At 48.7% G+C, this 12,409-nt stretch overlaps 1 protein-coding gene across 5 annotated transcripts in view; it reads right to left on the bottom strand.

Moving 5' to 3' along the window:
- Positions 1 to 1,379: 1,379 nt before the first annotated feature.
- The window catches only part of lzts2a (leucine zipper, putative tumor suppressor 2a), a 223,879-nt gene continuing 212,849 nt past the window's right edge, over positions 1,380 to 12,409 (bottom strand). For all 5 annotated transcript variants that reach the window (XM_038821700.1, XM_038821703.1, XM_038821702.1 and 2 more), the window contains 2 exons: positions 6,001 to 6,873; positions 1,380 to 2,399 (listed from right to left, as the gene is read on the bottom strand). In XM_038821700.1, coding sequence (XP_038677628.1) covers positions 1,698 to 2,399; positions 6,001 to 6,873 — 1,575 coding nt within the window. In that variant the 3' untranslated portion in view covers positions 1,380 to 1,697. The remainder of the gene's footprint in view (positions 2,400 to 6,000; positions 6,874 to 12,409) is intronic.

The raw sequence follows: 12,409 nt of genomic DNA, 5'->3' as shown, positions 1-12,409 counted from the left end.
TGGCGAGCTGGTTTTCTTAAGGAACACTGGTGCAATATGTTGGCAAAATGATAAATATGTTTAACAGCTGCTGCAGCAAAGGAAATATTACTCAATGGTGGGTTTTGCTATCCATGAGGCAGTCTGGCTCTCTGAATCCTTCAGCAATGAGTTTAATGGCTTTTTAAAAATAAAAACATGTGGGGGGGGGGGGCACGGTGGCGCAGTGGATAGCACTGCTGTCTCACGGCGCTGCGATCCCAGGTTCGATCCCGGCTCTGGGTCACTGTCCGTGTGGAGTTTGCACATTCTCCCCGTGTCTGCGTGGGTTTCACCCCCACAACCCAAAGATGTGCAGGGTAGGCGGATTGGCCACGCTAAATTGCCCCTTAATTGGAAAATAAAAAATTGGGTACTCTAAATTTATAGAAAGTAAAATAAAAACATACGCATGTTCCCAAAATCTGTGCGCCCACTCCTTTGCTTTCCCACTGCAGATCCGGATTTAGTTACACCCTGCCAAACTTTCCATGAGAATTCCCAGTGTCAGGCAAAACTTTCCAGGCAATGAGAATAAAACGGCAGGAGCTGGGCAATTAGGGCATCCTTGACAGTGGGAGTGGGGGGTGGGGGGGGGGTCAGTGAGGTTGTAGGGCAGAGGGAAGGGGATTGCAATCATTTTCCGGCTAATCCGGCCCCTGGACGACTAGGTTCAGCTGAGAGCCTGCGGGAGGGAGAAGTGTTCACCTGTTCGTCACGACATTGCAGCTGCCCTCAGCAAATGGGCCTTTCCACCATTCCTGGGCCCCAAACGGCAAATACCAAATACCTGCTCTATTCCTCCATTGTTGTGTGTATTTGGAACATTCGGTGTCAATAAAACGGACAGGCAATATGCGATGGAATAGTGATTTAAATCATAACCAACATTCCAAACTGATAGCGCAGATAATTTGGCTAATGGATTGGCTGATTAAAATGCACACGGCAGAAAAGTCAGGTCTTTCCATTTGGCCAACAACAAACGAAAATCACCGTCATCATTTCATGCCGCTTTGTAAATAATAACTTTTTTTACCTGGACACTCCCCGGTATAATGTATGCCATTATTTTATGTACTTCAATTTCTATGAAGTATGTCATCTCACTCAATTAATCTTTGTAGTTATTGCTTGTGTTCCTTTACGGTGAAAGGCGTCTACACCCATTAGCCAAATTGCTCAAAATCTGTCATGTCTGGTGGTGATGAAGGAGTGTTTGCTGGCTGTTCTTGCAAACGGGAAATGCACTGAACTCAAACACAGTGCCAGCACATCAAACCACTCACCGCCAGTGTTGTGCGTTGCTGCAGTGCTACTGTTTGAGGAAGAACTAGTGACTGTCAATAGTATAAACAGCCTTCACACAAGAATACCGAGTGCTTTATTCATTCTTTGCCTCCCTTGGCTCATACTGCAAGACAATGGAGAGCACTTAATAAAAACAAAGGAAGACAGCAATAAACCTCCATGAATGCAATAAGGTAGAGGTTTCCAAATGTGCCAACTGGGAGAATGTGTCAGGTTATTCAAAGCTGTTAAGTGTTCTTTTATTGTGAACATCTGAATAAACGTCAACGGGTTAAAGAATTATAATGATTGTCCATTATGTCGGTATTATATTTATTCAACACAAGATTTGGCATGGGTGTTTTGTCCTTTAGTAAAATCTTTTTTTTTTAGATTTCCGTCGCGGCGATTTCCTCAAATCGAATGTCCTTGTTTCGGACTTCAAGGGCATCGATTGCCCTGGATTCCAGTTCCAAACTGAATTGCCTCATCTCTCTCTCCAGCTCTCGGTTTCTCCTGTACATTTGGATGTAGTTGTGCTGGAGCTGTTTCTGGTACCTAATCACTTTCTCCTTCTCCCCTTGCCAAGTGCGCCGTTCCACCTCAAAGTTCTGCAGCTGATTCTCACACCTCTTCCTCTCGTACATGAGTTCAGCCCTCAGCTTTTCCACCTGCTGCCTCAGAGCCTGCTGGTTGTCTGCATTTTGCCGCTGGACCTTGGCTTCATCGCTCTCGTACATCAGGAAGGGGTCCTCCCGCTCCTGGCAGGCGACAGCGGCATGCCTTGTGTTGCCCAAGGCTTCCCGTAGGCCCGTGGACTCCTGCTCGAGCTTGCCCAGCTTCTCTCTCAGAAGCTCTGCTTCATTCTTCTTCCGCTGGAGTTCGTTCTCGCAGACCTCCAGCTCCAAGGTCTTTGTGTGGACAGAATCCTGGAACTCATGAATCTCATCCTCATGATCCTGGAGTTCAGCCCGAATTTCCCGGAGTTGCACTTTCAAGGAGACAATTTCATTTCCCTTGAGAGAGAGCTCAGCCTGCGAGTCCTTCAGCTGTTGCTTCAGCAGAGAAATCTCCCCTGACTTTTGGCAAACCTAAAGAATTGAATAGAATAACAGAAAAACAGATTAGTTTAGCAAAATGCATCCTTCAACTCAACTGACACTGACCTGTATCTGTTCTATTCTTTCTTAACAGCTGGTTTAGCACACTGGGCTAAATCGCTGGCTTTTAAAGCAGACCAAAGCAGGCCAGCAGCGCGGTTCAATTCCTGTACCAGCCTCCCCGAACAGGCGTTAGAATGTGGCGACTAGGGGCTTTTCACAGTAACTTCATTTGAAGCCTACTTGTGACAATAAGCGATTTTCATTTCATTTCAATTTAGAAATGAGTGAAGAGCCAAGGTGCATGGTCCAGGAGCAGAACGAACGTGGGGGGAGGAAAGGATGAAGTTATAGTTATCCGAGTTTCAGAGGCTTGTAGACTGCAGAAGGGAGGAAAGACTGAAATCTATGACGTAAAGACCAAATTAGTGTACGTAGGATACAAGAGGAAATCATCTGATGAAGAGTTGGAGAATCGAATAGTGCTGGTGGGAGGGAGGGAGGGGAGAGAGGCAAGAGGAAGGTTAGGAAGATAGAAGGCAGAGACCCAGGTTCAATTCTGGCCTTGTGTGACTGTCTGTGTGGAGTTTGCACATTCTCCAGGTACTCCGGTTTCCTCCCACAGTCCATAGAACGTAGAACATAGAACATTTTTTAGAACATTACAGCGCAGTACAGGCCCTTCGGCCCTCGATGTTGCGCCGACCTGTGAAACCCCTCTAAAGCCCATCTACACTATTCCCTCATCATCCATATGTCTATCTAATGACCATTTGAATGCCCTTAGTGTTGGCGAGTCCACTACTGTTGCAGACAGGGCATTCCACGCCCGTACTACTCTCTGAGTAAAGAACCTACCTCTGACATCTGTCCTATATCGCCCCTCAATTTAAAGCTATGTCCCCTCGTGCTAGACATCACCATCCGAGGTAAAAGGCTCTCACTGTCCATCCTATCTAATCCTCTGATCATCTTGTATGCCTCAATTAAGTCACCTCTTAACCTTCTTCTCTCTAACGAAAACAGCCTCAAGTCCCTCAGCCTTTCCTCATAAGACCTTCCCTCCATACCAGGCAACATCCTGGTAAATCTCCTCTGCACCCTTTCCAATGCTTCCACATCCTTCCTATAATGAGGTGACCAGAACTGCACACAATACTCCAAATGCGGCCGCACCAGAGTTTTGTACAACTGCAACATGACCTCATGGCTCCGAAACTCAATTCCTCTACCAATAAAAGCCAACACACCGTACGCTTTCTTAACAACCCTCTCAACCTGGGTGGCAACTTTCAGGGATATCTGTACATGGACACTGAGATCTCTCTGCTCGTCGACACTACCAAGGATCTTACCATTAGCCCAGTACTCTGTCTTCCTGTTATTCCTTCCAAAGTGAACCGTGCTGCTGGCCTGCCTTGGTCTGCTTTAAAAGCCAGAGACTTAGCCCTGTGCTAATGAGCCCCTAAGAATGATGCCTGGGTCATGGGAAGCTGGAAGTGGCGTTAACTGTATGTTTCAGTCCTTTCCAAATTATCCTTCATTTGGTTTTTCCACACAAATCATCCAATTGAGATAACAGGCAAGGCGGGTTCAATCCACACAATAATTGCTTCAACTTCATTTCACTTTCAGCCTTATTTAGTCTTCATGGAGAGGTGTGCCAATAGTTTTATTGAGGAAAGGGGGAAGGGAAAAGAGAGGAAGAAAGTTGAGACGTGTGAGAGTGTCTCTCATTGAAACATATTAAATTCTTCAAGGACTTGACAGAGGCTGTTTCTCCTGGCTGTAGAGTCTCGAACTAGGGGGCATGTTGTCAGGAATAGGGGTGGGCTCAGATGACGAGAAGTTTCTTTATTGGACAGGTTGTGAATCTTTGGATTCAGAGAGCAGAGGTTGCTCCATCGTTGACTACATTCAAGAATGAGAATGGGTGGATTATTGGGCACTTAAGGGATTTGGGGATAATGGGGAAATTTTAAAAAAATTGTTCTTGGGATGTGGGTGTCGCTGGCTGGACTAGTATTTGTTGCCCATCCCTAATTGCCCTTGAACTGAGTGGCTTCCTCGGCCATTTGAATTGGGGGGTGCAGATAAAAGTCAACCGCATCGCTGTTTGGGTCTGGAGTCCCATATAGGTCAGACCAGGTAAGGACGGCAGATTTCCTTCTCTGAAGGCCATCAGTGAACCAGATGGGTTTTTACGACAATCAGCAATGGTTTCATGGTCATCATTAGGCCTTTCATTCCAGATTTTTATTGAATTCAAATTTCACCATCTGCCCTGGTGGGATTCGAACCCGGGACCCTGGGTCTCTGGATTACTGGTCCAATGACAATACCACTACGCCACCGCCTCCCCGTTGAGTTGAAATAGAATGTCAACCAAAATCGGACTGAACGAACAGGCTCGAATGGCCAAATGGCCTGCTCCTGCTTCAATTACTTACGTTCTTATAGAGAAAGAAAGTGTGTGCATGTGTGGGGTGGGTGGGGGGGGGGGGGGGGGGGGGGGGGGAGAGAAGGAAGCCAGGAAGGGTGTGATAAAACAGATAGAGAGCACTTTAAAAATCAACGGGTCACCATGGATACCCTAGTGATGTCTGATGGGTGAACATGTGGCAGAGAAGCTCCTTAAAAATGCCAATCAGACTCCTGCTTGGTTGTTGCATTTTGGATTGCAGTTTTCAGGTTTATTGGGGAATGCTCTGCCCAGTTGTAACAAGCATTGAGTGTTCTAACCAGTAGTTCCTTTAAAAGAACTGGACCATTGACCTTGGCTGACGACCGTTCACACAAAAAAGAATTCCATTTTTTTTTTTTTAAGTGTTCATGGGCCACCCATCCCTCCCCCCATCAGCTCTCCCCCAGAAGAAATTAGGACATTTCAAGTTGCCGCAACAGGATTGCCGATCTCTTGGTATGGTGGCTGATCACTTCCTACCCTCCCCCGAATCGGATGGGTTATTGGTGACACTCCAGCTTACCACCTGCAGCACGCCAGTGACACGCTAACAAAACAGTGGACCCTCCAAACACTTTGTGGCCTCGGGATTGCACCAATGGTCTGGCAGAACAGACGCTTTGCACAGCATAAAAGCAAATTACTGCGGATGCTGGAATCTGAAACGAAAGAGAAAATGCTGGAAAATCTCAGCAAGTCTGGCAGCATCTGTAAGGAGAGAAAAGAGTTACCGTCTCGAGTCCGATGTCGCTTTGTCAAAGCTTTGACAAAGAGTCATCGGACTCGAAACGTTAGCACTTTTCTCTCCTTACAGATGCTGCCTGACTTGCTGAGATTTTCCAGCATTTTCTCTTCTCTTTGCATGGTATGGATGAAGTGCTGGGGTGGCCAGGCGCCACACGACCATGTGTCTTCGCTAGCTATGATGGTAACCAAGCAGGTTTGGTAAATGAGGTTATCTTGTTGTTTGCAGGAGTCAGAGAATATATTGCCTTAAGTAGTGATGCTTTTGATCAATTCAAGCTGATATTTCCTTAGTTAAAATTAAATTCAATTTTGAAGGCGAGGTGCCCTACCAGATAAAAAGCAATCCAAATCTTTGCTGGTTCTCCAAAGAAAGTGACCTACCTCCCATTTGGTTTCCTCCAGTCTCGGGCCAAGCTCTGTTTGCTCTTTCTCGATCGAGGCACATTTCTTCTCCAAGTGTTCGCGCTCCTGCAGCAACTGGGCAAAGTCCTCCTGGAGTTTCTTCTTCTCCTGCTGCAGCTGAAAGACCTGAAGCTGGAGGACCTGCTGCATGCGCTGGGCCTTCTGAGAGTTCTGCTTGAGCTTGCTGGCGCAGCTCTGTCTCAGCTCCTCCATCTCCTGCTCGCAGCGCCTTTGCTTCTCCTCGTAGATCTGGCAGAGGGCGGCTTCGTTCTCGTCCAGGCTCTCCCGCAGCTGCTGGAGTTCCGCGTCCCGCTCCCTCAGCTTCTCCTCCAGCTCCCGGATGGCCAGCTCGTGGCTGGAGACGGGCGAGCGGTCGCACGAGCCGCTGTCTGACAACGGGTGGCCCCGGCCGTTCAGTGACGTTGTGCTCTTGCTGGAGGAAGAGCGGCCGCTGTCGGAGTTCGATAGGCCGTTCAGTCCTGTCATGCCCCTCTCGTGGAAAGCATGCGGCCCACCCCCGTCCAGGTTAATTTGTCCAGTGGAGGAGCTGACCGGCTCCGGGTGGTGGCCACAGCCCGTGCTGTACGTCGGGAGGCTGGACAAGGAGTTTCTCCCAGAGTCCGACATGGTTCCCGAATTCGAGCTGTTCCTGCAGTTGTAGCCCTGCAAGGAATTACGCTTTTCGACGCAGTTGACGGACCCCACCGAATTGCCGTTGAACAAAATATTCAGACTCCCCTGACTGTCCGACAGGCCATTACCAGGACGAGGAACAAGGTACTGGACAGAGTTCCTGTTCTTGGGAAGAACGGGCTTGAACGCTGTCGGTCTGATCAGATTCTTTTCAATGTTCTGAAACACAATTAAACCTTAATCAGAAACAAGTTTCCACAGAGAAAAAGAAATAAATACATTTGTCATTTAAAGAAGATCATATTAAATTAAACAATTTTAATCCGATTTTATTCAAGGAGGGGGTGAATATCAGACAACAGTTTACACATCCTTACAATGAATGGCTACAGACCACAGAAAGAAAAAAAGGTTTGCCAAAGATTTACTCATTCAGCCAAATCCCCTTTAAGATTGAAAGTGCCTGTCCTGCTCAGTTGTATCAAACACAGCCAGGTTTCAGTGTGAGACAATAAAAGGAAACCCACTGACCAAATGTTTAAACCTGGCAACAGTCCTTTATAATCTATCTGCAGCTGGCTGTATTCATTCCAATCCAACACTTGGTTGCACACACTTTTCTTTTTGGAAACACAGATCAAAAACTAAGTGTCTGGGGGAGGGTTTTAAAACACTTTCTTCATTCACCTGGTTCCCTCCAGCAGTGACATCCTTTGTGCAAGCCGCACAATCCATCGAGGCTCTCAGTGCAAGCTTGCCTTTAGATTGAGCCCCTGGGACCCTGTTAATAGAGGGAGTTGGTTCACTCACATTAACACTGAAGCAATCACAGCCTCTTGTGAATCACCTAACCTTTGGGCACTAAGGGCAATTTTATCATTGCCAATCCACCTAACCTGCACATCTTTGGACTGTGGGAAGAAACCGGAGCGCCCGGAGGAAGCCCACGCAGACAGGGGGGAGAACGTGCAGACTCCGCGCTGTGGTCTGGTGAGGGACCCTTGGCATCAATGACCATGCGCTTGCCTCACCAACCAGCCTCTCCACACCCCCTTGCTGGGGCCTGCTGATTGACGGCAGTACCCACAGACCCCACTTGCCTTTTTGCTACCATGTTTGCCTCTCCTTCCCAGGTGCAGTCCCGGCAATGCCCATCGCTCCAAGTGACACTGCTTAGGCTACTGAGCTGCCAGTCTTCTGATTGGCTGACAGCTCTCGGAGAGGTGGGCAGCAAGCCTGCCAGCCGATCATTTGACCCCTGCTGTGACCATTAACCTAAACGACTGACACTGTCTCTCTCTCTCTCTCCACCGACCCCGTTCAGCCAGCTGAGGATTTCCACCATTTTCAGTTTTTACCTCACATATCCAGAATCTGCGTTATTTTGCTTTAACTTTAATAGCTCCTTAATTCAGTTCACTGTTTTAATTTCAAAATGCAGTCTGATTCCCTTATTAAACCATCCATCGTGACATCAATCTTCAAGAATGAAGTGGCAGCACGGTGGCGCAGTTAGCACTGCTGCCTCACGGCGCCAAGGTCCCAGGTTCGATCCCGGCCCTGGTGGACTTTGCACATTCTCCCCGTGTCTGCGATGGGTTTCACCCCCACAACCCAAAGATGTCCAGGGTAGGAGGATTGGCCACTCTAAATTGCCCATTAATTGGAAAACATTTTGAAAAAATCTTCCAAGAATGGCATCAGACAAACCACAATTGGTCTTTATTTGGTGGTACTGTTACCAATTGTATGAATAACTGTCATCCATAGAAGATAAAAGAGATTGCGAGAGAGAAAAAAGAAAAAGTGAAGAAGAGTGAGAAAAAAAATCTTGATTCAGTCTCAGCTTTTAGCTGATGCCGATAAACCTTCATTTTTGTGGTTTAGGAATCCATCTGCACTCAATTAAATGACAGTTGTTTACTCACTCTCTCAGTCCCATATATAGTGCACTTTGGAGGAAATAAATAATTCAAAGCTGGGATTGTTTTTTGTTGAGGAATGTTAGAAAGCCCTTAGGTATCTCGCGGTTGTGTTTAAAGCTGCACCTCTTAATGGAGCGGTTACCCTTGAACAATTCCCCCGTGCCAATTTTGACATAACCTTCATGAATCCTGTAACTGCATTGGGGCAAGAGTTATTACTGTACACCGAATCTTTGGATCGTATTTCTTTGTCTGGTGTTTTATGTGGCATTGGACCATTTAAAACACTGAACAAGGGAATTCCACACAAACATCGGCGCCATTCTATCAGTGCCAACTTGGATCAGCTGCCGTCCCTCTCACCTCTGGGTCAGGCGGAAGTGGGATGCCGGCACCGTTTCAGTACCCAGCATTGTGCAAAAGTAGCAAAATACGATTGTAGCCTTGGACGTCGCGTCAGGTGATCTGTTAAGTCTTCTACAGTGTGGACTGCAGGACACATTGCCAGGCTGTCGGATCTGCATTTCGCTGCTAGCACGTTGCAGGCACTGAAGAACCAATGTGCAGCTAGTAAGGGCACCGCTGGCGTGGACAAGATGGGCCAAATGGCCTCCTTCTGTGCTGTAACTTTCCTATGATTCTAGGTGAAAATGTGAGCGATGCCATACTTCTATGATCAGCAGTTTATTATCAGGAGGTGGTAAAAGATATTTTATATTATACGATGCTTTTAAATCTCATTTGTTAAACGGTTCTAATTCTTTGAAACTCTAAAATGTTTGCCAGATACAAAGCAGGGGCAGGATGCTCCCCTACCCGGCGTGACGGGGGGTCTCTGCATAGGGGAGTGGCGCCAACCACTCCGGGGTCGGGCCTCCCCAAAGGTAGGGAAGTCTCCGCACCTTTAGGGGCCAGCCCCGCGCCGGAGCGGTTGGCACCAGAAGACTGGCGCAAAAAACCAGCGCCCCTGGCAGCGGGGCTGGCCGAAAGGCTTTCACCGGTCGGCGCATGCGCGATGTGGGTTTCTCTTCCGCTTCCGCCATGGCGGAGGCCGTGGTGGCTGCGGAAGAGAAAGAGTGCACCCAGGGCACTGGCCCGGAGTCTGAGCGGGGGGCCCCAATCGCGGGCCTGGCCACCGTGGGGGCACCCCCCGGGGTCCGATCGCCCCCCGCCCACCCCCCAGGACCCCGGGGGCCCGCTCGCGCCACCGATCCCGCCGCCACCAGAGGTGGTTCAAACCTCGGCGGCGGGAGAGGCCTCCCAGCGGCGGGACTTCGGCCCATCGCGGGCCGGAGAATCGCCGCAGGGGCCTCGCCGATCGGAGTGGCGAGATTCCCGCCACCAGCACTTCCCGGGTGGCGGAGACTCTCTGCCACGGCGGGGGCCGGATATTTGGCGGCCCCAGGCGATTCTCCGACCCTGCTGGGGGTCGGAGAATTTCGCCCCTGGTATTTTATCAGCTTTCTCACAATAACACTCCCGTTCTTGAAAATATAAATACTTAACCGTAAATTGCAGCGCATAAGACAACCTGGTGGATAAGATTTCCATTTTTCTTCAACGCCAAAATGTATGTTGACAGCTATATTCTCATTAGAAGTTGGCCTCAATGTTTCACCTCAGTGATACATGTTTAGGATTGCACTCACTCTATAAATTACAGCATGGGCATCGAGCAGCCTCCGTTGCCAAGGTGATGTGCGTGTAAGATATACCCACACAGAACAGACCACGTACGGCGACGAATGTACACTGTGAACGGTCCCAGCACCAGAACGGCTAGGCCCCTGTGGGACACACCCAATATTGAGTCTTGAACCTCATTTAAATGTTGTCACCCCTCAGCCGAATTTCAATTCCATTTTGGTCTGCTGCATTGCCAGTAGACATTCTTGGATAGGCCCAGAAACGGAGGAGGAGGGGGGGGGGGGGGGGGTGCAATTCGGAAAGGATTGGATGGGTGGGAGGTGGGGGGGTGTGGAGAGGGGAGACACAGGGAAGAAGAGAGATCGATGAGGAAGGATCGTTGATGGGTGGAGATGGGGAAGCAATTGGATAGGGATAGGAGGGGGGGGGGGGGGGGGGGGGGGGGGGGGTGGCAGCCTTCATGGAGGGAAGCCGAGGAGGGGCGTAAACATGCCACTCCTCAGTTCTGTATTCGGGTGGGTATTTATTAACGGACTTGCCTTTTTGCTGGCAACCTGCAACGTTCCGCTTCGGGATGACTGGTAGATGACATAGAGAGCTGATTTTCCTGAACAAAGCCAGTGTTGGACCAGCTACACCCAGGAGCTTTTGTACCACGGGCGTCATGAAGGGTTTAGGCCCCTCATTTGCCTTGGCAAGGTTGCTACGATCCTACCATTGTTAACACAGGCAGCACAGCAGCCAATGTGCACACAAGGAGGATATTTGTGCACAGCAAGCTCCCACAAACAACAATATGACAATGGACAGATTTTCCTTTGCGTTTTGCTTTTAGAAAAAAAACAGGAAGAAAAGTGGCCGGGTAAGTTCAGTCCAGCTGGGTTGGTACGGGTTTGGAAGCTGAAACCCATGTCTGGAGCAGAAGCACAGTAAGAAGTCTTACAACACCAGGTTAAAGTCCAACAGCTTTGTTTCGAATCACTAGCTTTCGGAGCACTGCTCCTTCCTCAGGTGAATGAAAAGGTGAGCTCCAGAAACACATATGTTCCCTTCCAGTCAGGAAACACTTCAGCAGTCAAGGGCATTCAGCCTCTGAACAAACAGATTCGAAACAAACCTGTTGGACTTTAACCTGGTGTTGTAAGACTTCTTACTGTGCCCACCCCAGTCCAACACCGGCATCTCCACATCAGGAGCAGAAGCGACTGAGCTGCTAGCTTAGAATCCAGTGTGTTCTGAGTGTCACTCTCCCCTGTGATTACTGCCATCACAAAGCTATTAGGTTTTGTCGCCTCAATCATAGCATTTACAGCTTAAAGGAGATACTATGCTGCAACTGTCGTACTCATAGTAAGTAGCGCACAAATAAATTGGAGTGCTTTCATTAGCTGAATTAATGCTGACATTTCCACTCCAGCTGTTGTAATGGAAGCAACATGGGTAGGTCTCTGAAATTCAGATGATTCTATTCATCTTTACATTTGAAGGAAGAGGCTGTGACTTATGGAGATCTCATTGCATCAAATACCTTTCGTCTGTCGGCGTTTTAAACAGTATTTCTAAGCGTATAACAGGGTCGCACAGGATGGCGGTGCTATTTCTGTGGGGCCAGAGTGAAAATGCAGTGGGTAGGGTGCTCTTTTGCAGGGTCAGTGCAGATGGGCTGATCGGCCTCCTTCTGCACTGTCAGGGTTCTATGGATTCTGTAGTGGCATTGATCACTATTTTGTATGTGTGCACTCGCTTTTGAGCGATTTGCGCCCAAGGGCAGCACGGTAGCACAGTGGTTAGCACAGTTGCTTCACAGCGCCAGGATCCCAGGTTCGATTCCCGGCTCGGGTCACTGTCTGTTCTCCCCGTGTGCGCGTGGGTTTCCTCCCACAGTCCAAAGATGCGCGGGTTCGGTGGATTGGCCATACTAAATTGCCCTTAGTGTCCAAAAAGGTTAGGTTCGGTTACGGGGATAGGCTGGAGGCATGGGCTTAAGTTGGGTGCTCTTTCCAAGGGCTAGTGCAGACTCGACAGGCCGAATGGCCTCGTTCTGCACTGTAAATTCTATGATTTGATGATTAAGGACCTCAAACTCCTTCTGATCAACAGTCCAGTGCCTTGCTTAACACTCAGTTTTACTCCTGTAAGCACATCACTAAACATGAAGACGGTGCTGGCCAATTTAGCCAAGA

The sequence above is a fragment of the Scyliorhinus canicula genome, chromosome 16 (assembly GCF_902713615.1).
Source record: "Scyliorhinus canicula chromosome 16, sScyCan1.1, whole genome shotgun sequence".
NCBI classification, from domain to species: Eukaryota; Metazoa; Chordata; class Chondrichthyes; order Carcharhiniformes; family Scyliorhinidae; genus Scyliorhinus; species Scyliorhinus canicula.
The sequence above is the reverse complement of the archived record's forward strand: the minus strand, read 5'-3'. Positions and strand labels throughout refer to the sequence as shown.